General features: G+C 31.9%; 2 protein-coding genes across 5 annotated transcripts in view; one reads left to right on the plus strand and one right to left on the minus strand.

Moving 5' to 3' along the window:
* LOC139481585 (fatty acyl-CoA reductase 1-like) overlaps positions 1-26,580 on the plus strand; it is a 40,521-nt gene that overhangs the window by 9,117 nt on the left and 4,824 nt on the right. The window contains exons 8-15 of one of the 4 annotated variants that reach the window (XR_011654639.1): positions 334-452; positions 978-1,045; positions 5,467-5,548; positions 6,152-6,241; positions 6,862-6,991; positions 8,008-8,135; positions 9,910-11,185; positions 11,247-11,911. Coding sequence is in view for 2 of the 4 variants with exons in the window: in XM_071265005.1 (XP_071121106.1) it covers positions 334-452; positions 978-1,045; positions 5,467-5,548; positions 6,152-6,241; positions 6,862-6,991; positions 8,008-8,135; positions 9,910-10,069 (777 nt within the window). In the remaining 2 variants the exon portion in view is untranslated. Of the gene's footprint in view, positions 1-333; positions 453-977; positions 1,046-5,466; positions 5,549-6,151; positions 6,242-6,861; positions 6,992-8,007; positions 8,136-9,909; positions 11,912-26,580 lie in introns of those variants that run through there. The other 3 variants (XR_011654640.1, XM_071265005.1, XM_071265006.1) reach the window with 3 other exon arrangements.
* LOC139481568 (uncharacterized) lies at positions 15,990-21,463 on the minus strand. The gene is made up of 3 exons (XM_071264987.1): positions 21,383-21,463; positions 21,178-21,260; positions 15,990-17,961 (listed from the first exon to the last, which is right to left on the minus strand). Exon 3 carries the CDS (start codon positions 17,955-17,957, stop codon positions 16,269-16,271), a length of 1,689 nt encoding a protein of 562 aa, XP_071121088.1. The 5' UTR covers positions 17,958-17,961; positions 21,178-21,260; positions 21,383-21,463; the 3' UTR covers positions 15,990-16,268.

Genomic DNA, 26,580 nt, shown 5'->3' on the forward strand with positions numbered 1-26,580 from the left:
TGGTGTGTTTTGACTTCAGGATTTTCACTTAAAAATAATAGTACTATTAAATCATATCTATAACACCTGCTAATTTGAAAATAAGTTACGCAAGCAGAATACCAACAAAAATTGTATTGAATATTAGTGTTTTTACTGTATCTATAATTTTCAACAGAAAAATGCATTTGACTTTGACATTTTGACCTTGAAGAAAAAAGGGAAGGTAGACACTATAATTATATTTGTATTACCATTACGTACATTATAACTATCTCAAAAGTAGGATAATATGCTAAAATAAAATACATTTATAAACAATCTTGTGTTTTATATCTTATTATAATTATTTAGATAGGAAATGGTTTGTTACGTAACATGATTGGTGACCCCAGTAAAACAGCTGACATTATACCTGTAGATACTGCCTCTAACATGATGATAGCGTGTTCATGGATCACAGCTGTAAATAGGTATGTTCATTTCTTTAAATTCTAAGATGATCCATGTTGTCCTGTTAGATTGCAAATATTGCCATTCCAAAGGTTGCCAGACATTGGTCAAAAACCAGTAAAAATTGGCTTGGTCCAGTTAAGTGATATGCATTTCTGGAGCAAATGACCAGTTACATTTTTAATTGTGTCTAAATTGAATGTGTTAAGGTCCTGTAAAGAAGAGTCTGGTCCAGTTAAGAAGAATGTTTTACTGGACCAAATGTCCAGTTGATTTCTCAAAGCCTTGAGAACCATGTGCACTGTGAAGATATTGCCATTCCCAATTTGCAGTTTAACAGCACTGAAGAGCACGAACAGATTGTGCTTCCCATTTCACTCCTGACTTCATTCTAGAATACTGATGCTATATTCTTATCAAAATGTCAAAAGTCTTACATTCTAAACATCAGTCCCACTGGACATTAGTCCCACTGGACATTAATCAACCAACAATCAATCAATTACACAAATTAAAAACTGATTTTTGTTTTTGTCTAATTTCAGATCAGCCATAGGGAATGTTTATCATTGTACTACAGGCCAGTTAAATAAATTAACCTGGGGAATGGTTGGTAAGTTATTTAAAGCAATGATGAATTTATGAACAATAACTTTATCCTGCTATTTCTTTAGACTGAATGTGAACTTTTGCCAAAAAAACATTATTCAATGTAACAAACCTTAGTATTAAACAAATTTAAACATTGTATACTGTTTATTCTGAAATTATTATGAGTTTTTTATTAATGCGACTGGGTGATGATCGCAATGATAAGAACGCTCATTCTGATATCTGATGCATATATCTGTGTGCAGCTTTTCCTGAAATCACAATAATTAATGCACACAATGATTTCTGAATTTACAGTATAAAGAATGCAACATACCAAATCACAGAACAATAAAATAAAAATCAGATTAAGTGGACTAGAGTCTTATAGATTGTGTTGTTGTTATAGACACATCTTTTGGAAAAAAAGACCCATCTACCGGTATTTAAAATAGTAGTTGATGTGAAAAATTTTCATTTATTTTAAGCAAAAATATTTTATTACGGTACATTCAGATTGCTTAGTTGCATTTGAAATTAACTGCATATTGTTCCTGAGTTTTGTTGCATAGTGTGTTTCTCAATAATATTCTGTATGAATTCCAGAATATATGCTTCTTTATGAATTATAGTGAACAGGATTCTCAGACAAAAAAACAAACTATAAAACCATTTACCTTGTATAAGTTAAAATTTTTGCTGCAATCCAGCTTTTTAAGTGTTTAATTTGAATTGATTTCTAGTTTTAATATGTTAATCAGATACTGATTCATTATCATTTATGGGATACCACTTTTCCTGGATTTCATGGTAAAAGCTGAACAAAGAATTTTTAAATGTTCAATGAAAAACACATTTTCTGCAGGCTTGTAAGCAGAGTTTTGAGAAACCATGAACATTGACATCCAGGAAAAATGAATGAATTCACAGTACATGTATTTCATTTCCTTTTCAGTACTGGTTTGAGGCATAAAAATAATTTCCTTCTACTCTATTTTTTAAGGATAGATGAAAAATTGTTAGGGGTCAATTTAAGTTTGCAGTTATGTCAAATTTGGATTGATTTTGTATAAAGAATTTATTCAACATATCTCTTCTTTTCTATAAAATGATGTTTTCTAATAGAAAATGTTTTTAGCTCACCTGGTCTCATAAGCTGTGCGAGCTTTTGTTATCATGTGCATCCAGTGTTTGGCATCAGTACATCGTTGTAAACTTTTTTTTTTTAATGTTCTCCTATGAAAATGCTGGGCCAAATGTAACCAAACTTTACCTGGATTTGCCTTAGGGTATATAGTTTTAAAACTGTATCTGGGGATTTGAACAATCAATAAACATAGCGGCTGTTGCTTAGGGACGACATCAAAAGTTCAATGAAGGATAAAAAACTTAATTCATATAGTTTCTTCACTGACCCCCAACCCCCCTCTTAACTTAATTTTGGAACATTGATTGACCAATAAGGATATATGTAAAATCGATGTCAATTTATACAAAACTTGCAGCAATTTGACCCCCCCCCCCCCCACCCCCAAACTATTTGAATTAAGTTTTTTATCCTTCATTGATTTTTTGATGTCGTCCCTTACAATAAAACATAGGTATAAAATGCAGTTTTTATACGACCGCAAAATTTGAAAAAATTTTCGTCGTATATTGCTATCACGTTGGCGTCGTCGTCCGAATACTTTTAGTTTTTGCACTCTAACTTAAGTAAAAGTGAATGGAAATCTATGAAATTTTAACACAAGGTTTATGACCACAAAAGGAAGGTTGGTATTGAATTTGGGAGTTTTGGTCCCAACATTTTAGGAATTAGGGGCCAAAAAGGGCCCAAATAAGCATTTTCTTGGTTTTCGCACTATAACTTTAGTTTAAGTTAATAGAAATCTATGAAATTTTGACACAATGTTTATGACCACAAAAGAACGGTTGGGAATGATTTTGGGAGTTTTGGTTTCAACAGTTAAGGAATAAGGGGCCAAAAAAGGGCCCAAATAAGCATTATTCTTGGTTTTCGCACAATAACTTTAGTTTAAGTAAATAGAAATCAATGAAATTTAAACACTATGTTAATGACTACAAAAGGAAGGTTGGTATTGATTTTGGGAGTTTAGGTCCCAACAGTTTAGAAATTAGGGGCCAAAAAGGGACCCAAATAAGCATTTTTCTTGGTTTTCGCACCATAACGTTAGTATAAGTAAATAGAAATCTATGAAATTTAAACACAAGGTTTATGACCATAAAAGGAAGGTTGGTATTGATTTTGGGAGTTTTGGTCCCAACATAATAAGGGGCCCAAAGGGTCCAAAATTAAACTTTGTTTGATTTCATCAAAATTGAATAATTGGGGTTCTTTGATATGCCGAATCTAACTGTCATGACTGTGTATGTAGATTCTTAACTTTTGGTCCCGTTTTCAAATTGGTCTACATTAAGGTCCAAAGGGTCCAAAATGAAACTTAGTTTGATTTTGACAAAAAATGAATCAGGTAGGTTCTTTGATATGCTGAATCTAAAAATGTACTTAGATTCTTGATTATTGGCCCAGTTTTCAAGTTGGTCCAAATCGGGGTCCAAAATTAAACTTTGTTTGATTTCATCAAAAATTGAATAAATGGGGTTCTTTGATATACCAAATCTAACTGTGTATGTAGATTCTTCATTTTTGGTCATGTTTTCAAATTGGTCTACACTAAAGTCCAAAGGGTCCAAAATTAAACTTAGTCTGATTTTAACAAAAATTGAAATCTTGGGGTTCTTTGATATGCTGAATCCAAAAATGTACTTAAATTTTTATTATGGGCCCAGTTTTCAAGTTGGTCCAAATCAGGATCTAAAATTATTATATTAAGTATTGTGCAATAGCAAGTCTTTTCAATTGCACAGTATTGCACAATGGCAAGAAATATCTAATTGCACAATATTGTGAAATAGCAATTTTTTTTTAATTAGAGTTATCTTTCTTTGTCCAGAATAGTAAGCAAGAAATATCTAATTGCAAAATATTGTGCAATAGCAAGATTTTTTTTTAATTGGAGTTATCTTTCTTTGTCCAGAATCAACTTAAATCTTTGTTATATACAATATACAATGTATATTCACTTTTTACTACCAACTGATAAATTAAAATAATCTTTACCATTCAGTGATAACAAGCAGTTTTTTTACATCTTAATATTTTATGATGTATTTAAATGAGTAGTTATTGTTGCAAACTCCATTAGAAATTTTAATTGAGATTAGTTTTGGAATAAGGGAAAGGGGGATGTGATTAAAAAAATTGGGTTCAAGTTTTCTCATTTGAAATTTCATAAATAAAAAAGAAAATTTCTTCAAAAATTTTTTTGAGAGGATTAATATTCAACAGCATAGTGAATTGCTCTAAGAGAAAACAAAAATTTTAAGTTCATTAGAACACATTCATTCTGTGTCAGAAACCTATGCTGTGTCAACTATTTAATCACAATCCAAATTTAGAGCTGAATCCAGCTTGAATGTTGTGTCCATACTTGCCCCAACCGTTCAGGGTTCAACCTCTGCAGTCGTATAAAGCTACGCCCTGCGGAGCATCTGGTTTGGCTTATATCTCAAAAACTTAAGGAGTTAGAGGATATCTGACGGATCATCAGGTTAAGGTTGATTTTATGAATAATTTCAGAAATATTAGACAACCTAGTTTCTTGGCTTATACATCTCAAAAATTAAAGCAGAAAGAGCAAATCTGACATCGTAGAATTGATCAGCAGGTCAAGTTGTATCTCCTTCAGAATTTTCAGAAAAATAGTACAACAGTATTAGGAGTAATTGCCCCTGAGATGTAAAATTTTTGGCAAATTTCTCAGTTTTTGGTTATTATCTTGAAAGCTATAACAGATAGAGAGAAATTTTAAACAGTGAAAAGGTCCAGATTATTAAAATCTACAATAAGTCAACTTGGAAGAAATCGTCAAATGACCTGTTATAGGAGTTACTGCCTTTAAATAATGATCTTACCCTTTTTGTATTTTTTTTTAAAGAAACTATACCGGTAGTTTATATTGAGAATCTTTTGATAGTAAAAATTTCAACAAAATATGATCTACGTAAGTCATCATGGATAGATTGTCAATTGACACCTCATATATAGGAGTTATTGCCCTTGAAAGAAATATTTTACTAATTGTTTCCTTTTTTTGCAGAAATTATACTCGATAAAGAGAAATTCTACAAGCCAAAGTGTTCAGCAAAATAAGTTCTACAAATAAGTCAACTTAGTCGAAATTGTCAATTGACCCGCTTATAGGAGTTATTGCCCCTGAATGACCACTTTTACCAATTTTATTATATTTTTTGCAGAAACAAAAATTAATAGAGAGCATTTTTATTTTATATAGATTAATTGCCATTACAGGATGTTTACTACTTCATAATTACTAAAAACTTTGCTTTTGTATTTTACAGAGAAAGATAGTTATAAGTATTTCATGAAAAACCCAGTAAACACAGTCACCAGGATACCCAATCCCAGATTTACCAAAAATTTGTAAGTTTACAGTAACATTTAAATATTTTTCTGATGTCACACTAACTATTCATAAAATTCCATGGATATTTGACAAAGTTATTGATGACTGAAAAACTCTTAGTCTGTATCTTAATGTTAAATGTGAAAAAAACTTTGTCTATTTATAAGATAAATACAGAAAAATGAAATAAATATTTTCAAATTGCTATGGATATGGTCTTTGGTCATCAAAAAGCTTCTGTCCAAATTTCAGAAAATGAAATAAAATTGACAAATTTTTTGATGTCTAAAAAAAACAACTGTAACCATAATGTTGACCCTGCTGCAAACAATAATATGTGTTTACAAAACCTATCCAATCGCAACAACCAAAAGATTCCAAATATTTCTGAATTTACAGTACTGTATGTACAGTTATAATATGTGCTGTAAAGGAATCTCAATTAATAATTTTTGGAGAAGAAAATTACACCTGTTATTTATATTATAAGCTCTTACATACTTCATTTCAGATGATGATAGTACTAACTTCAGGGTTATAAATATCCAGGATTTGATGTATATCTATTTTGTAGGATTCACTATAAGATATTAATGATTTGATGTATATCTATTTTGTAGGATTCACCATGAAATATTAATGTTGTTTGATCACATGATACCTGCTTATATCATGGACTTTTTCTTATGGATACAGGGGAAACGAACTATGTAAGTAAATTGGCAGTATTTATAATTTTAGCTAATGTTGACATTACATCCAGGGTTTCAGTTCCAAATGATCATGTCAAACACAAATACTCAAATAATAGATTAGCTTTAAAAATGTTTAAGTGAATCAAAGTAAAATGGAATGGACACAAGTAAATCATACTTGTGTTGTCCTCTCCAGAAAAATAAATGATATAAATACCTATTATAAGATGTTTGTAATAAAGAATTTTTGTGTGTAGATGCAGAGCTATACAATACACTGAATTGTTGTGATGGTTTTAACGCATGATAAGAATAGAATGAACTCAAAATTTGGATTCATTGCCTTTCTGCAGTAGAAGAGATGTATACTTTCACAATTTAAGCCTGTCTAAACAGTGCCCTTTGCAACGAAATGTTGCTTTTGGATTATATATGGATTTCAATTATTATTTACAAAAGACTTATTTTTTACTCTCTGATACATTTTGATGTTTGGTTAACATTGGGTTTAGTTTTATGTGGTTTCATTGATATATATATTTATGTGGTGGTTTGGACTATGGATCCATCAATGATTTGTGCAATAAATAATGGTGTCACATTTGTTAAAAAATGACTAATTCGTTTTATTACAGATTTGTTAAAATACAAGATAGACTACGTAGATCAGTTGGTAGTTTAGATTTTTTTACCTCAAATGAATGGGAATTTGCAAATGGCAATTTGTACATGTTGCTGAACAAAATGACAACTGAAGACCAAAAGGTAAATTGCTTCTTTTCAAAAAAAAATCTTTGTTTTTTTATGGAGAGGGGGTTTGGTTTTGAAATTTTTATAAATGATACATTTTAAGATCTGTTACTTCTATCCTTTGGATGATCAAATTTTAATGCTATAAAATAATAGGAAATATATAGTCGGGTCAGTTTAGTGTAGGAATGTCATTTATAATAATACTCAGACTTCATCAAAATGTCAAAATTGACAGACTTGACATAAATTATTTTTATATATATTTTCTGTCAAATTAATAGGAGTAACAAAATCCCCTAAAAAAAGTTTCATTTGTTATTTTTATGCCCCTGCCATAGCAGAGGGGGCATTACGTTTTACATTTGCCTGTACGTACTTCCCAAAGTTGAATCTGTTCTCTAACTTAAGTTTGCCTCAACCAAATGTTATGAAACTTTTTCACAATGCTTATTACCACAAAACACTGATCAGGTTTGAATTTTGGTGGTGTCACTTTAACCGTTCTAGAGTTATGCCCCTTTACAATTTCTTTCTGTTCTCTAACTTAAGTTAGCCTCAAACAAATGTTATGAAACTTATACACAATGCTTATAACCACAAAATACAGATCAATTTTAAATTTTAGTGGTGTCACTTTTACTGTTCTAGAGTTATGCCTTTGTACAAATGGAAAATGGATGAATTTTTTTTTTTTAGTTCTCTAACTTAAGTTTGCCTCCACCAAATGTCATGAAACTTATACACAATACTTATTACTACAAAACTCAGACCAAGTACAAATTTGGGTAGCGTCACTTTTACCGTTTTTCAGTTATGTCCTTTTATAACTTTATATGATATGCAAGCAGGGGCATCATCTGTGTCCCATGGGCACATTCCCCATTTATTTAATCTAAAGGATACCAAAAAAAAAGACCCTGTAAAACAATTTGATATAACACAAATTTGACGAAATGCACAATAATTACCTTAATTAATCTCTTATAACATGTATAATGGTTATTTGTTCTTTTGTTTTATTTTTATAGACGTTCAACTTTGACCCTAAATTAATAGATTGGTCTAAGTATATGGAGCGCTACTGTTTAGGAACTAAACAATTTGTACTGAAAGAAGAATTGTCAGAGTTACCAAGAGCAAGAAAAAACCTTCAAAGGTTTGTAATATACAAGTATTTCATAGATTCTACATTATTAAACAGTATAATAATGCCTCAACAATCCCAAAACTCTAATGTTAATTGTTACTCTTTTCTTATTGGAATAAGAGGACTTTAAATGTTTAAAATGTTAAGCACAATCAATGAAGTAATCATTTATATCTTGTTTTAAAATTGACTTGGACAATACACCATTCTTTTGAAAACCAACCACCTTTATGACCTATATGGTCTTGAGGTAACTTGGTGGTCTGTTCTATGGATAGCCAGGTCAAACCAATAGGGGTAAAGACTTGAAAATTGGTGTTGGCTATTAATCTGCTTATAATGCCCAATTTTAGTGTATGAGGAAAGACGGGTAGGCTGGAAGTTAGAATAATGTGGCTTCATAGAGTGAATGTCTGTCTGTTAATTGTTACCTTATGAACAATCCCATTAAAAAAAAGTTTGACGCTGGAATAGGACATATGACGTCATACTGGTATGGGCAAAAGACTAGATCAAGGATTCACAGAATTTTTTATTTATCACAATGAGAGGGTTGACCATAAGAGAAATAGGCTTATGAACTCGGGAGAATTTGATATCTCTTGATATCACACTCATTATTTTATTATACCCCACGCAACGAAGTTGCGCAGGGTATAATGTTTTTGACCCGTCCGTCCGTCCGTCAGTCCTGTTTCTTGTCATCGCAACTCCTCTCAAACCACACAACAGAATTTCACAAAACCTTTTCAGATAATAAGGACATACTATGTAGTTGTGCATATCGACCGGAAATTGCGATTCAATTTTTTTTCTAGGAGTTACACCCCTTTGAACTTATTTACTTTAATGTACTACTGCAATAGTTTGTCATCGCAACTCCTCTCAAACCACACAACAGAATTTCACGAAACCTTTTCAGATAATAAGGACATACTATGTAGTTGTGCATATCGACGGGAAATTGCGATTCAATTTTTTTTCCAGGAGTTACGCCCCTTTGAACTTATTTACTTCAATGTACTACTGCAATAGTTTGTCATCGGAACTCCTCTCAAACCACACAACAGAATTTCACGAAACCTTTTCAAATAATAAGGACATACTATGTAGTTGTGCATATCGACGGGAAATTGCGATTCAATTTTTTTTCTAGGAGTTACGCCCCTTTGAACTTATTTACTTCAATGTACTACTGCAACAGTTTGTCATCGCAACTCCTCTGAAACTACACAACAGAATTTCATGAAACCTTTTCAGATAATAAGGACATCCTATGTAGTTGTGCATATCGACGGGAAATTACAATTCAATTTTATTTCTAGGAGTTACGCCCCTTTGAACTTATTTGCTTCAATGTACTTCTGCAACAGTTTGTCATCTCAACTCCTCTGAAAACACACAACAGAATTTCATGGAATTTTGTAGATAATAATGACCTACTATGTAGATGTGTATATTGACAGGAAATTATTATTCAATATTTTTTCTTATACAATTTTTTTTTCTTATACTTATTTAATTTCTCCAATGACAATGTGGGGACGTGGGGTATGTGAGCGTGCTCACTAAGGTTCTTTAATTAGTAATAATGAACTCGCTGCAGGCTTGTTTAAAACTAATTTGAAATTAAATAACTCAAGTTGATATGAAGCAAAACTCAATTCTCACTTGTTATGAAACCTATATTAATAGACATGGGTCTTTATAATATGTTAAGCTCTAAATTGTCTCGGGCCTATAACAGACAAAGAGAATAAATTTAAATGCTTTTCTTTTTCAGACTCCAGAGAATCAACCTATGTATCAATGTGTTTGGTTTAATTATTCTTTGGAGATTGTTGATGAACAGATTCACTATGGCCAAGTCACTGTGGAACTTCTTAATGGGATGGGCAGTGAAGATATTCAAAAGTCTGCCAACACTTATGAAATCTACATAATAATCATGATACGTTTTAGACAGGACAAATAACATAATTCTGTGATATTGTTGTGAGCTATAACATCCTATGTTTCACTTCTCAGATCGTTTGAAAATTGACATCTGTGGAAAAAGAACTAGATTTGAAAAAAAAGATATCATTTGTATTTAAAGTTTAAGTTCAAATAATGTTTGTTATAATAGTATTCATATAAATAAATAGTAAGACATTTTTGCAACTTTGTATGTGTTAAGCTAATGAGAAGGTTGATTTTCGCAGTTTCTTAACAATAGTACATTATAATTCATGGATAAACTTATGCTTAGATAATAGCAAGAATTTTGTGGGTACCAATTTTCGTAGATTCAAGAAAACTTACATGTTCGTGGATCTTTAATTTCATGGTTTTGAAGAAGTTTACTTACAAGCCTATAGAAAAATTGTCATTTGTTGAACATTTGATTTTGTGGTTTACCTGCACCCACGAAATCCACGAAAATTGGTATCCAACGAATAATAATGAATCCACAGTAATTATAAATCAGATTTGTTCAAGAATTAGTATCACAACTTTAATATTTGTTAAATAATGACAAAGTACCAGTTAAATGTTACTCTTATATCTATTGTGGTTGTTATGCTGTAATTGTATCTTTAATCATGTGTGGTACAGTATAATGTCTTAGTACTTTTTGTTTGTTGATGTCTAGATCAAAGTCATTAGTTATTATTTTGTATTTGAATGTTAATTTAAGAATACCTATTTTTTTCATTGATATTTATTTTCCTTTTTTTATACTTTTATATTTATGTTGCTAGTATAAGTCATGGCTGGCAATTGTGGTTATTTTTTGTCTTAAATCCATGCTTTTCATTGACATGATATCAATTGAATACATGACCAGAATTTGACTGTATAAAATTGGTTTACATGTACCATATTATCTGAAAACTGAAGGGCATAAGATATTGGCATTACTTGTTGTTAGGTTTCTATTATCAAACTTCTAAAAACCTGTTTCTTGGTTGGTCACATGACTTAGTTGCTTGATAGTCCTGGTCATCTGAAGAAACATTCATATTACAAATTGGTGGCAACATATACAATACATGACATTAATGCTATTAATGTCTGTACTTTTAACTTGTTTTGTTTTTCAATTCAAATTTTCATAACCTACCAGCTGCCAGACAGATAGACAGAAAATAAATTCAACCGTTACTGAACTAACCATTCAAACAGGTAGGCTCCAATGATTACCATAAAAGTATTCTGTTTCAAAAAAATCAATCTAGATAAGTACTTATTTGTATACATTTGATATATAGATATAAGAAGATGTGGTATGAGTGCGAATGAGACAACTCTCATGTCCAAGACAAAATTTATAAAAGTAAACCATTATTGGTGAAAGTACGGCCTGCACATATATGTGACTTCAGTTATAAACTCAAATGGATGTGTATGTCTATAATCATTGTGAAATTATCTTTTGGATTCATACATCAATAATTGATTCTTTAGATTTGCTATAAAAGCCTCTAGATTATAAATGTATTCAGATTTCAATAAAAACATAAAAAGTGCATAAAATAGCTCTGAAAAAAATCTTCGATTGGTTGACACTTTTTTTCTGATGAAAATCTTATCACTTGTTAGTCAAATTTTCTCCAAACATAAAGAAAAAAATGATGGTTGTGCTGTTCGATGCTTTTATTTTGTGTCAAAGATCAGGAATAAGATTCTGTTGGGCTTTATAATTATGAGAATGTTTGAATAGAAATTATGAAAAAACATTGTCTTTTTCAAGGGAAATATATAGTACAAAGAACATGATAGAATAATAAAGATAGAAATATTTACTTGTTTTTGTGATTCTTAAATTTTATTAATTTGACGTTGATATCCATTTATATTTTGAAAGAGATTTTCTGTGCCAGTAAAGATCACATCTCCATTATATACAATTACAAAAATAAGATGATGTAGTATAATTACCAGCTATTTGACAGATTCCAACTGAAGTTGATTAAGGACTAGTGTCGTCTTACAGCCTTTAACAAGGAACAAAATCCATACCGTATACCAACTTTGAAAGACTATAAATTACATATTTGTTTGGTTAATGTTTCTAATTTTAGTTTTAGTGGCAGTCCATTTTCAATATTGGCTACATGTTAGTCCATTTTCAGTCATTACACAACAAGTGACCCCAACAGATTATGAAGGCCTAGTTTTATTTTTATTGTCAATAAGATTCATAGTAGATGACTTTGGTTGGGTTGCTCACAAACATGTTTAACACCATCATTCCCTTTTTTGTTTCTGTCTTGTTATCTTTGTTTTGCCATAAATCAGGCTATTATTTTTTTTAAATTTTAAAACGTTTGAATACTAAATAATAAAATAAGAATAATTTGGGATTAAACTAACAATAAATTCATTTGAAATCAACAAGAGGACCTATTGATATCAAAACTTTGAGATAATTATACATTTGCCTTTTTTTTTAAATGTTGGTTATAGATCCTCACCAAATTTAAATGAACTGCTGCTAAAACTAAATAAAAAAGCATTTACCAGAAAAATATGTAAAAAGTAATGTAGAACTAGTTAGTGCCAAAACACTCCACTAAAGACAATTACAAAAATTTCAACAATTATATTATTTTAATTGACAGTTTTTCAAATAAGAACATTTGACGCTAAATTTTTTCACTCATCATATTTATATTCAAGAGTAACTTGAGTTTCATGCAGACAACAGTGGCGGATCCAGAAATTTTCATAAGTGGGGACCCACTGACTGCCTAAGAGGGTCAAAACTCATTATAGATACCAGGAATAAATATTGTATTTACGCCAGACGCGCATTTCGTCTTCAAAAGACTCATCAGTGACGCTTTAATCCAAAAAGTTAAAAAGGCCATATAATGTAGAAAGTTGAAGAGCATTGAGGACCAAAATTCCTAAAAGTTTTGCCAAATACAGCTAAGGTAATCTATTCCTCAGGTATAAAAGCCTTGGTATTTCAAAAATTCAACAGTTTTGTAATCATAAATATGCTGATTGATTGATTGGTGTTAAACGCCGCTTCCAATTGATTTTTAGGGGGGGCTAGAATGAAAAATGTTGCCCTGCATTTTTTTTAGTTGTAATCTCTGTCCTGCCTTGTTATTTTTCACCCTTTTCGGACCTGCTTTTTTTTTTATAGTTTATCCTGATTTTATTTTTTTACATAAATTGTCATCCTGTCTTTTTTTTTTTGCCAAGTTGCACATCCTGCCTTTTTTTAACTCAAAACTCCTGTCCTGCCTTTTTTCAAATTTCATTCTAGATGGAACATCGCAACATAAGGTTTCCAATCACAGCTTTAAGTTGTATACGGATATTATGCCTTTTGAAATACAAAGCGTTGTACAAATAGTTTACACCTCCGAATTAGCATAACACCAATACAGGAAAGACTTTATACTAAAAAATACGGTCTAATACTACATGTTGTAGTGCATGATAAAATTGTAAACAAGTTCAGTACCTTCTTTGTTGATATAATAAAGCATGCTGGAAACAGTTTTTTAAAGTAAAGAAATTAAAATAATAGATGTAATGAGTGATGTTATGTCTATACTGATGTTGAGTTTTTCTCCAACTTTTTTAAAACAACTGAATTTCCATTTATTCCATTCAAACTAGATTTGAAAGGGATTTTCTGCTTTAAAAGGATATCGGACACTATAGACACAAGTTTGGGAGAACATTATTTACCCGTTTGTTGAAGTTGGCTTTAAACCAGCTCTAATATTAACTGTCACTAGTATTGGACAGAGCTTTGTGGCTTTTGTTTTTATGTTAGTTCGTTTTATTTTTAGCTCACCTGGCCCGAAGGGCCAAGTGAGCTTTTCCCATCACTTTGCGTCCGTCGTCCGTCGTCGTCCTGCGTCCGTCGTCGTTAACTTTTACAAAAATCTTCTCCTCTGAAACTACTAGGCCAAATTTAATCAAACTTGGCCACAATCATCATTGGGGTATCTAGTTTAAAAAATGTGTCCGGTAACCCTGCCAACCAACCAAGATGGCCGCCATGGCTAAAAATAGAACATAGGGGTCAAATGCAGTTTTTGGCTTATAACTCAAAAACCAAAGCATTTAGAGCAAATCTGACATGGGGTAATATTGTTTATCAGGTCAAGATCTATCTGTTCTGAAATTTTCAGATGAATCGGACAACCCGTTGATGGGTTGCTGCCCCTGAATTGGTAATTTTAAGGAAATTTTGCTGTTTTTGTTTATTATCTTGAATATTATTATAGATAGAGATAAACTGTAAACAGGAATAATGTTCAGCAAAGTAAGATTTACAAATAAGTCAACATGACGGAAATGGTCAGTTGACCCCTTTAGGAGTTATTGCCCTTTATAGTCAATTTTTAACCATTTTTCGTAAATCTTAGTAATCTTTTACAAAAATCTTCTCCTCTGAAACTACTGGGCCAAATACTTCCAAACTTTAATTGAATGTTCCTTAGGGTATATAGTTTGTAAATTGTATCCGAAGTTATGATCTATCAACAAACATGGTCGCCATTACTAAAAATAGAACATAGGGGTCAAATGCAGTTTTTGGCTTATAACTCAAAAACCAAAGCATTTAGGGCAAATCTGACATGGGGTAATATTGTTTATCAGGTCAAGATCTATCTGCCCTGAAATTTTCAGATGAATCAGACAACCTGTTGTTGGGTTGCTGCCCTTGAATTGGTAATTTTAAGGAAATTTTGCTGTTTTTGGTTATTATCTTGAATATTATTATAGATAGAGATAAACTGTAAACAGGAATAATGTTCAGCAAAGTAAGATTTACAAATAAGTCAACATGACGGAAATGGTCAGTTGACCCCTTTAGGAGTTATTGCCCTTTATAGTCAATTTTTAACCATTTTTCGTAAATCTTAGTAATCTTTTACAAAAATCTTCTCCTCTGAAACTACTGGGCCAAATACTTCCAAACTTTAACTGAATGTTCCTTAGGGTATCTTGTTTGTAAATTGTATCCGAAGTTATGATCTATCAACAAACATGGTCGCCATTGCTAAAAATAGAACATAGGGGTCAAATGCAGTTTTTGGCTTATAACTCAAAAACCAAAGCATTTAGAGCAAATCTGACGTGGGTAATATTGTTTATCAGGTCAATTTCTATCTGCCCTGAAATTTTCAGATGAATCAGACAACCTGTTGTTGGGTTGCTGCCCCTGAATTGATAATTTTAAGGAAATTTTGCTGTTTTTGTTTATTATCTTGAATATAATTATAAATAGAAAGAAACTGTAAACAGCAATAATGTTCAGCAAAGTAAGATCTTCAATTAAGTCAATTTGACCAAAATTGTCAATTGACCCCTTAAGGAGTTATTGCCCTTTAAAGACTTTTTTCACAATTTGTTCATCATGTTGACTTACTTTAAAAAATCTTCTCCTTTGAAACTGCTGTATCAATTTCAGCCAAACTTAGGCTAAATGAGTTTCAGAGTATCTAGTATAAATTTTATATTTTATTTCCTTGTATGTCAAGAAACATAGCTCCTATGGCTAAAATAGAACATAGGAGAAAATGATTATTTTTTTTGGCTTTTGAAGAAAATAGGACGATCCAAAAAACATTTAAATAAATTGAAAAGCCAAAATAATCATTGATGAGAGATTTAACCAAAAGAATTAAGGTGAGCGATTCAGGCTCTTGAGAGCCTCTTGTTCTATGACACTTCCGCCCAAGGTTAGAGGAAGGATGTGCTCTAACAAACATTTTGAAAGCCTTTAAAAAAAATAAGAAAATATGCTTATTCTATAGCAATTGAAGTGTGTCGGCTGGAAAATAAAAAAAATCAGTTCAATATTATAAAAAAGAAATGTTCTAGTTAATATAGACATAAATATAATGCATGACCAAGGTTAATCAGTAGAGCACTCATCATAGCAAATGCCTGGTATAAAAAAAAATGAAAGTGTTATAATTGCTCATGAGACAATTTACTCTTCACCGAAGACAAATGGACAAATGAACTATAACCTTTAGAAAATAAATAAACTGTATATATTCAGATATAAAACAATTCAATATATCTTTAAATTTTCTTTTTTTTTTCTTTTCCATTGTTTATATTTTCTTACTATCAAGAAACACTGACTTTAACATTACTGTCATCATAGTTCCCACATTATTTAAGATTAAACACGAACGCAGTTCCCTCTCTACTTGCAACTAACATCTTATTATTTGATCTGTCGACGTGTATCGCTGCTGGCCTTTCCAGTCCGTTCTTACTCGTAAGAAGTTCTCTATATGTGTGTCCGTCGGGAGAGATAACAACGACATTGTTCGTATTACATCCTACTACGTACACATTTCCATTTCCATCTACAGATATACCCAAAGGGCTTTTTATAACTTTCACATTTTTAAACACCCATTGTATGTTTCCTTGAAAGTCAATACAGGTTACACTATCATTCTCACAGTATGTATAGATAATCTTATCTCTGAATTTTGTGACATATGAATGGTTTGATAAATAAATCTTAGTAACATTTACAATGGATTCATCATTAAGGCTAATCATTTGTATTCCATCCTTTACAGCACAATAAATCAATTTATCTTCACTGTATGCTACTCCAGCGTTTACTGAGTTCACTTTCAATGTTTTCCTCACTTTCTTTGTTTTTAGGTCAATTAAATTAATTTGAAGGGAGTCCTTGTCATAACCAGAAGTCACAGCAACTGAGTTATCTCCTATGTATGTCACATCGAATACAGGACCGACGTTTCCAATCTCAAAATCAAGAGAACCATCTGGCTTATAGACTTGAATTGTTCTTCTTAATAAACTTGCGAGTACCATTCTACAATCAGCCAGAAGCGTACAACCCCTAATACCACCCAACTGTGTGTCAATTTTCTGCAGCAATGCAGGTGTTAAGCTGTCGATATTTAAAGGTGTTACGGCTACCATCATCTGAGCTTGTTTACCCTTATGTTTCAGGATTGGTATTTTACATGGATCTGCTGTCAACACGACATCTCCAAATGTCTGAATGGCAGATATCAAACCTTGCAATGACGGGTTAATCTTGCATGACAAGTAAACTTGGTTCGCACCATCACTTTTAACCATTGATTGAGTGTACTTTTCTTCTGCTACGACATTTTTTTCTATGTGTTTCAAAGCGAGGAAAGTCTGCAGCTCTGATGCATACTGCTTTATGTTGCCAATATTTTTTTGGTGTTCTGTGATCTCGTTTTCTTTATCTATCAATGACTTTATTAATCGTCGTATTTTGTTACTTTCTTCTTCTTCCCTCGTTTTGAGATCTTTCAATATGGCATCCTGAAGTTTATCTAGATGAAGATTGATACTAGCTCGATTTTCTAAAACCTCTTTTTTAATTTCTCTACTCTTTTTCCGGATTGACGCCAAATTGTCTTCCCGGTCGATTCGAAGTCTTCTAATGTTCTCTGCAATTTCTGACAAGGTCTGTTCGATTTCAGCAAAAGCATGCGAAGATTTGATATTTCGTGTTATATCATCGATATCTATCAATTCTTTACATTCCATGTGTGTATCAACTACACATTTCTTGCAGCACGGACAATCATGCTTCCTACAGAACAGCACGTATTTCTCATTGTGTCTATCACAAGAACGTGCCAATTGTAATACATCGTTAGGAAGTTTCTGGTACTCGGTAATAGATACAACGTCGTGATTTCTAGATCCTTTTGAAATACTATGATGCTCTTTACATTCTTCACACAGCCCTTCATCACACTCAGAACACCACACATTTGATGGTTTGGTAATGTGGCGATAATCACAGATCCCGCAAACACTCCAGTTACTTGCCATAATTCTGCAATAGAAAAATTAAAACCTATTTTGAATATATGATTTAACAGATTTGTCAGGTTTGTTTTATTTAAACATTCTCGACTAAGGAAGATAAGAAGGATTTTATTTCACCCTAGTATTAAGGTAAAGCGGTAAACTTTGAAAAAAAAAAAGAAAAAAACAACCCAAAATAAACCCCCAGAAATTTGGCGAAAATTGGAAAATGTTTCAACCACATGTAGGACTTTGATACATGGATAACACAAGTCAACATACTGATCCTTGTTTTATCTTTGAAACACTGTGATAATGACTAAAGCATCCTAATTGTACATTCAACAAGAAATAGGACCCGTCTTTTGGCCTTACTGATCAGATTCTTTAATGACTTTCTGCAAAGTATCTTATACTAATCACTAGTTGAATGTGCAAATGATCAATCCTATTGATACCAGATGGAAATAAAAACTCATAAGTCGAACAGAAACCGATACAAATCATGGCAAAATTCGAAAAAGAAAGACAAAACAACGTTCTACACATAGAAAAATAAAGACTGAGCAATACCAACCCACCAAAAATAGTTTCATAACTTTTCGCGTTTTAGCTTCATCGAAGTAATTCATTAAGGCCAATCAAAATCTAAAACTGCTTCCAGTAGCAAGGTTTTCCAATCAATTTAGACCAAATGACGATATTGGTGGAGTACCTTCCTAACACCATTATGATAAAATTTGTAATAAACTAGCCAAATCCTGTTAGATAGAAGAAATATGTAAATGTGATTATTCACCGGGTTTCTATCGGAATTACATTATGTGCCACTAAAGCTACAATGTATACCACTAAATCAACATTAGATTAAAATAATTTGTGATGGGGGCTATCAAACATAAATTTCGTAAAGTTTTCCATTCGCTTGATGTGTTTGAGCTTTGGATTATGCCATTTGATTACGGACTTTACGTTTTGAATTTTCGGTATTTTTGTTATTTTGTTTTTAACATGGTCTGGTAATTTAATATGCTTGGAAGCTAATTCAAACAGTTTTAATTCTTCAAAAAAGGAAAAATATATATATCGATATCATTGTGCTTACAATTCATTAACGCGTAGTTTAAAAGACTTATCTGTTAATGACTATAAACAACATGGTAGAGACGGTATAGAAAATTGAACCTTCAATTATAAGAGAAACTCTGTGTGAACAACACTTAAAGAGTAAATAAGACATATACGTATATACTGACCATTATAAATACATGATAATGCTCTCAAAAGAATTGATTTACAAAAACGAAAATCATTGGGTAAAAATTTATAGTACAGTAACACTACAACAAAAAAGAAACATTAGAGGTCAATATGTCTTAATGAAATCAGGCTTCAAAGTTACGTGTCAAGCTTTATCTGGTGCGGAATTAAGGTAAGTAATGCTTAAAATTGATATTAAATTGTCAACGAAATGCGAAAAATACCAAAGCGACATTCAAATTCGAAAATCTACTGGATTTGTCATGTCTAAAAAGGAAAATGATAAACATAAAAACAAAAGTACAGCATGTGACGTGCCTGAAAACAAAACTCTGATTTTTTTGAAAAACTAAGGATTTTCTTATCCCAGGCATAGATTACCTTAGCCGTATTTGGCACAACTTTTTTGAATTTTGGATCCTCAATGCTCTTCAACTTTGTACTTGTTTGGCTTTATAAATATTTTGAGTTGAGCGTCACTGATGAGTCTTATGTAGACGAAACGCGCGTCTGGCGTACTAAATTATAATCCTGGTACATTTGATAACTATTTACACCACTGGGTCGATGCCACTGCTGGTGGACGTTTCGTCCCCGAGGGTATCACCAGCCCAGTAGTCAACACTTAGGTGTTGACATGAATATCAATAATGTGGTCATTTTTATAAATTTCCTGAAAACAAAACTCTGAATTTTTTGAAAAACTAAGGATTTTCTTATCCCAGGCATAGATTACTTTAGCCATATTTGGCACAACTTTTTGGAATTTTGGATCCTCAATGCTCTTCAACTTTGTACTTGTTTGGCTTTATAAATATTTTGATTTGAGCGTCACTGATGAGTCTTATGTAGACGAAACGCGCGTCTGGCGTACTAAATTATAATCCTGGTACATTTGATAACTATTTACACCACTGGGTCGATGCCACTGCTGGTGGACGTTTCGTCCCCGAGGGTATCACCAGCCCAGTAGTCAACACTTAGGTGTTGAAATGAATATCAATAATGTGGTCATTTTTATAAATTTCCTGAAAACAAAACTCTGAATTTTTTGAAAAACTAAGGATTTTTCTTATCCCAGGTATAGATTACCTTAGCCGTATTTGACACAACTTTTTGGAATTTTGGATCCTCAATGCTCTTCAACTTTGTACTTGTTTGGCTTTATAAATGTTTTGATTTGAGCGTCACTGATGAGTCTTATGTAGACAAAACGCGCGTCTGGCGTACTCAATTATAATCCTGGTACCTTTGATAACTATTGTACAGTCTCTAACTATTACACTGTCCTGATATCCAATATTTCCCAGGACACTTACAGATAAATTATGTATGGTTGTCCGAATAAATTTCAGTAATGAGTGAATAAGATTAATTAAGGCATCCGTGTGATGATATGAAAGATGTATTCAGATTATAAAGCAATTTCATTGGCAGAATTTATGTCGCGATTGGTCTTTGCAATTTGCTCAAACATCCGGTTTGCATAAATTGAGCATTGCAATAGGATTATGACTTTTTATTTATTAAACACAACAAAAACATAATACAAGCCCTGAAATTTAATATCAAAGTCGAGAAAAAACTGGCAACTACATTCCTCAAAAAGAAAATAATAAAGAGACAAAAAAAAAGTACATCAAGTGACTTTTACAGACTCTAACTCTAACACTGTTCTAATATCCAATGTTTACACAGCCTTACATTTACAAAAAAAAATATGTATGGTTGTCACAGACAGCTTCAATAATGAGTGAATGGGAATAACCAAGGCATCGCAAAACAATATGACGATGTGAAAGATAAAATAAATGTATCTATAGTATAAAGCAATTTGAGTGACGGAATTTATATTACAATTGGTCTGCAGAGTTTGCTCTAGATACCGGTTTAAGTTCACGTCTTGCTGGTTTTTTTTTTTTGTTTTTTTTTTTAATTGAAAAGATTGAACATTGTCTCACCATGAACCATGAATTTTACCTACCGTTGAATGTGTGATCTGTTATTGTAAGTCCTTGCTTTACATTTAGTTCATTCTTGATGAAAAATGACTAACGTCATCTAGATCTGAAACGAAAGTGAAAACAGAATGAAATTATAAATTAAGGTGGCACGTAAACAAGTAAAGTCATTAATGTTGTCAATTAATAGTTTTAATCATTTGGTTGATAATCTTTAATAAATAATACCTTATAATCGTCTTAAATCCGTTCAAGAATGCTTCGAATTTATACACCCTACTTATCAACCAGGTAGGTGGCATATCACATGTATCATGTGACCAATTTAAGTATTTTATCAATTGAACATGGCGGTTTATTTTGAATTTGGTTGTTAATCATTCATAAATTTTGTATTCAAGTCTTTCGAAATTCAATTATTTTACCATACATACATAACTATGGTTACTCAGATCCTGCGATTTTTGTGTTTGTCATATAACACAAAACTTTTGTATTTTTAGGTTATTTGATCTGTTTATTTTATCCATGATTAAGGTCTAGCAAATATATAGCTGTACAATCTTTAGCCGATATGCATTAAAAGACTTGAGAGTTTAATTACGTTCCTAGGTGCAGTTGGTTGAATGATACTTCTGAAAATAAACAGTATTAGGTTTATCTAGGAAAACATTCTTTGTTGAAAAAATGCCAGAATTGGTATTGTGATCATGGTATTATCAAGATAAATAGCAAGCACATTTTGCTATTGTTATTTTAAGTGTTGGAAATTTATTTTATTTTTACAAAACCTATACTATCGCATCTTTCTGCCCCAAAGGAAGCTATTAAACCAAACGATCAAAATGGTGAAGTTGAAATCATCCCTTTGCAAATTTGACGGACGCCAATACGAGTTGGTTGACCGTTCTGGAATATCCGTTTCACAGATGATATCGGATATGTTCCTTACTTCGTAACTACAATCCCCTTCCCTTTTCATGAATGTGACCTACCTAACTAGACTATTTACCGGGTTTGTAATAACATGAGCAAAACGATGGTGCCACATGTGAAGCAGGATCTGCTTATCCTTCTGTAGCACCTGACATCACCCCCAAATTTTGGTGGGGTTTGTGTTGCTTAGTCTTTAGTTTTCTATTGAGTGTCATGCGTACTATTATTTGTCTGTTTGTCTTTTTTACTTTTAACCCATTGCGTTGTCATGGTTGTCAGTTTATTTTCGATCTATGAATTTGACTGTCCCTCTGGTATCTTTCGCCCCACTGCACAAAGACAAACATTTCTGATTTTACATTATCAAATATCTTTCAATTGACAATTCTTAAAGAAGAAAATAAAAATACTGTTACACCTATTATTTATATGATCTATTATTTACTTCACTTCAACCGGGTATATATACATTCACAGTTTGATGTGTATCTGATTTGTAGGATTTACCATGAGATGTAAATGTTCTTTGATCACATGTTACCTGCTTATATCATGGTAATAAATATCAATGATTTGATGTATATGTATTTTGTATTACATCCCATCTCCTTTGTTCTAACAGGGGTGATCTAAGCCGGATCACCCCTACCAGATCACCCCAGTTTGAGATTCTTTGTTATACATGCTTTTCTTTGTTCTGTAACATTATGGCGGGAATGTCAAATCCACTATAAAACTTATGATTTAATATACAATTAACCTATAGCTGTACAATGTAACCTATGGGCATGCAACAAGAGTATAAATCTCAATAACCTAAAATTATACCATAGCTGTCTATGGTATAAGTTTCATAATTATACCATGGTTTTGTTGTGTATGATTTTCGAAAAGAAAAACAAAGATGGCAAGACCTGAACGAGGCCGCCTGAATTTTTTAATTGACATATGAACAGCAGAGTCAATGTGGGCCATTAAGCTAAACTGCCCGCTTTGCACCAGCCGATATAAATGAATGCCTAGGGTGTGAATCGAACCCATGTACACCAACTCCGTTGTCCCTATATTTTTAGATGAACAAAAAATTAACAAACGATGTTACTTGAGTAAGGGAGCTACCATTTGATTTTTATGGGGGGGGGGGGGGGGGGGGGGGGGCTAGGATGAAATTTGAAAAAAATAGGCAGGACAGGAGTTTTGAGTAAAAAAAAAGGCAGGATGAGACACTTGCAAAAAAAAAAAGTCAGGACGACAATTTAGGTAAAAAAAAGTCAGGATAAACTAAAAAAAAAAAAAGGCAGGACCGAAGGACCGAACAGAGTGAAAAATATAAAAGCAGGACAGAGATTACCCCCCCCCCCCCCCATACAAATCAAATGGTAGCTCCCAAATAACAATAATGTTTGCGAATTAAAAATAGATAGGTTCCTTTAAATGAAGCTGAACATAGGTTTCTTTAAATGAAGCTGAACATATGTTTCTTTAAATGAAGTTGAACATAGGTTTCTTTAAATGAAGCTGACCATTTTGTTTAAATTATCTAGACATATACATCACATGCGATTTTAATCATGGACATTTTGAAATCCCTGTTAATTAATGCGTGACTTAAATTTGTCTTCTGGTACAAATTAAAACGTGGAATTATTCATCCAAACTCACTAAAAGATTCTTAAGATTCAAATTTCCACAGAATTATAAAATTAATTAAAAATAAACATTTAAACATTTCGAACATTTAACATTTTGATAAAATAAAAAAATACACTAACCCATTGCAGTTCAACTTTTAATCTGGGGTTCCGGAAAACTTTTAAAATATCTCTTGCAGCCATATGCAGAACATCCAATTTCTTTTGTCTGAAACGTTACCCGTCACCAATGTAGATGTGCATCCATCGCTGTCGAAAAATATTGTCTAACTGATGTTCCCGCTGTTTCAGAAGCCCGTGCTTATTTCAGAAAAAAGGCGGAGCTTAATATGCAAGGTCCAAAAAGGGTAATTTGACTGATTCTTATAAAAATATCTTCAAAGTAAACTAACAAAAATATATGAAATACACATTTTTAAACAGCAAGATATGCGATAGGTTAAAACAGATATTTTATATCTTTTGGACAGTTTTGTGGTGTTTCGTAAATTATACCATAGCTTTTGTTGAAACCCCTCGGCAACCTCACGAGACGAAAAAATCTGTATAAAAGATATGAAATATCTATAACTTATACGGAAAAGACTATCTATCAAAATTTAGGTAGAAAAAATCCAATGTTTATGCTGGGATTCGAACTCAAGACCTTTAGCATATCAAGCCACGACACATACCACTACACAAGGACAACTAGATATGAACTATCAGTAATTTAACATACTTAAAGGAAGCAAGATGTATTTATAAGTGGTGCGAGTTGTCAGACCTTTATTCAGTGGTGTTTAAACCCTTTTCGTTAATAAGTGAGTCGGACTGATTGTTCAATTTGATTTTACACTTTTTCAAAAGTGGGGCGATATAGTACGGGCCGATTAGGCAGTGGGACGAGTTAACATTGTTTTAGCAAATTAACCTGACGATATCGAGATATGGGTATTTAGTCGGATCTTAACACGTACTTGTGATTTGTTTAAAACCGGTTTTAACGAAGAAATGTCGAAATGTTCAGAACTTAATTAAATCTGTTTTTGGGTAAGATGGTGCATGCATACGATTTTTATTGTGTCTTACACTTTGAGAAGCGAATAATCTTTAGCTACTTGATTTAAATATTGTGTAAAAACGTTAATTATGAGCTATGAAAGTCAAGTGGCTCAAGCATTTTACTGAGGAAGTTTTAAAAAAATGCAAAGAAATATTTTAACAGTGGGTTAGATTTCATTAGTCTTTACTATCTATAGATTAACAACTTTTGGTTATATTTATAATTCAGAATCATCATTGAAGGTGGAGCGCGATTGCACAGTTAATTAATTATATTGATGTGCCATTTGTATGCAAGAGTGACATTCCGTTGTATTATGTGCCAATTCGAAAAAGTTATGCGAGTATTGTCTCCCTTTAACAGGTTCATTATTTTATATTAAGTTTAGGTTTCTGATATAAATTTGAATAGTTACAAAATGTATCAATTCAATATATTTCAGTTTTTGTTATTGGTGTATCAAAAACATTGATGTACGAAAATAAGTTCATAAATTTGAAACGTTTAAAATGATTACATACCAATATAAAGAACCGTTCATCATTTTTGAAAAAGACTATCATTGAACATTGTATTAATTATCTTCCCTTTATGATAGATTGATTGGGAAATGAACTTTTGAAAAATTATAGACCAATATCTTTGTTACAAGTTGACTATAAAATATTGGCCAGAATAATGGCAAATAGATTTAAAAAGGTATTACCAACTATTATATCAGAAAACCAAACTTGCTGTATTATTGGTAGAGATATTAGTAATAATATTGCTAATGTAAGAGATATAATTACTTTAGTTGAAAATGATGAACTTGAAGGCTATATTGTTAAAATTGACCAAGAGAAAGCTTTTGACAGAGAAAGTCATGAGTTTATTTTTAAAACCTTAAAGAAATTTGGGTTTGGTGATGTATTTATCAAGTGGATAGAGATTTTCTATACAAGAATTAATAGCTGTGTAAAATGCAATGGATTTTTGACACCCTATTTTTGTGTTGATAATGGGATAAGACAAGGGTGTCCAATAAGTGCCCTTCTCTATGTTTTAGCAGCTGAAACTTTACAATGTAATATAAGGAAAAATGTGAATATATCTGGTATTAAAATTCCAAATACCACTGATGAAGCTCTTATTTTTCAGCACGCAGACGACACTACTTTAACTGTGTCTGACAAAAGTTCTATTGATGAAATTTTTAAAGTTTTTGAAATGTATGAAGCCAGTTCAGGCGCCAAAATAAATAGACAAAAATCAGAGATATTGCCAATTGGCAAAGGTAGAATAGCTGATAATGAAAAAAACAAATATAATTTACAAGTTTGCGAAAACTATATTTTATTGTTAGGAGTGTATGTTGGCAAAGACAAAACTGTTTGTGATCATTTAAATTGGAGTGGCAAAGTTAGTAAAATTAAGTCCTTATTGAATATGTGGATGCAGAGGCAATTGACAATACAGGGTAGAGTGAATGTTATTTCCTCATTATTCATGTCAAGATTATGGTATTCTTTGTTTGTAACATCGATGTCAGATCAAGTTTTACGAGATATTAAAACTGCATGTGTTACTTTTGTGTGGAATAATGGTGCACACTTAGTAAAATATAACACCATCATTGATCAAAAGTGTAATGGAGGTTTACAGTTACCTGATATTGAATCAAAGATGTATGCATTTAGATTAAAATTTTTAGCCAGGTTTTTAGACAAGAATTATAAAGTGCTATGGAAGTCTACATTTAAATATTTTATTTCAAAAATTTTAAATATGAACTTATCAGAAGAAATATTATT

The sequence above is a fragment of the Mytilus edulis genome, chromosome 7, assembly GCF_963676685.1.
Source record: "Mytilus edulis chromosome 7, xbMytEdul2.2, whole genome shotgun sequence".
Taxonomy (NCBI): domain Eukaryota; kingdom Metazoa; phylum Mollusca; class Bivalvia; order Mytilida; family Mytilidae; genus Mytilus; species Mytilus edulis.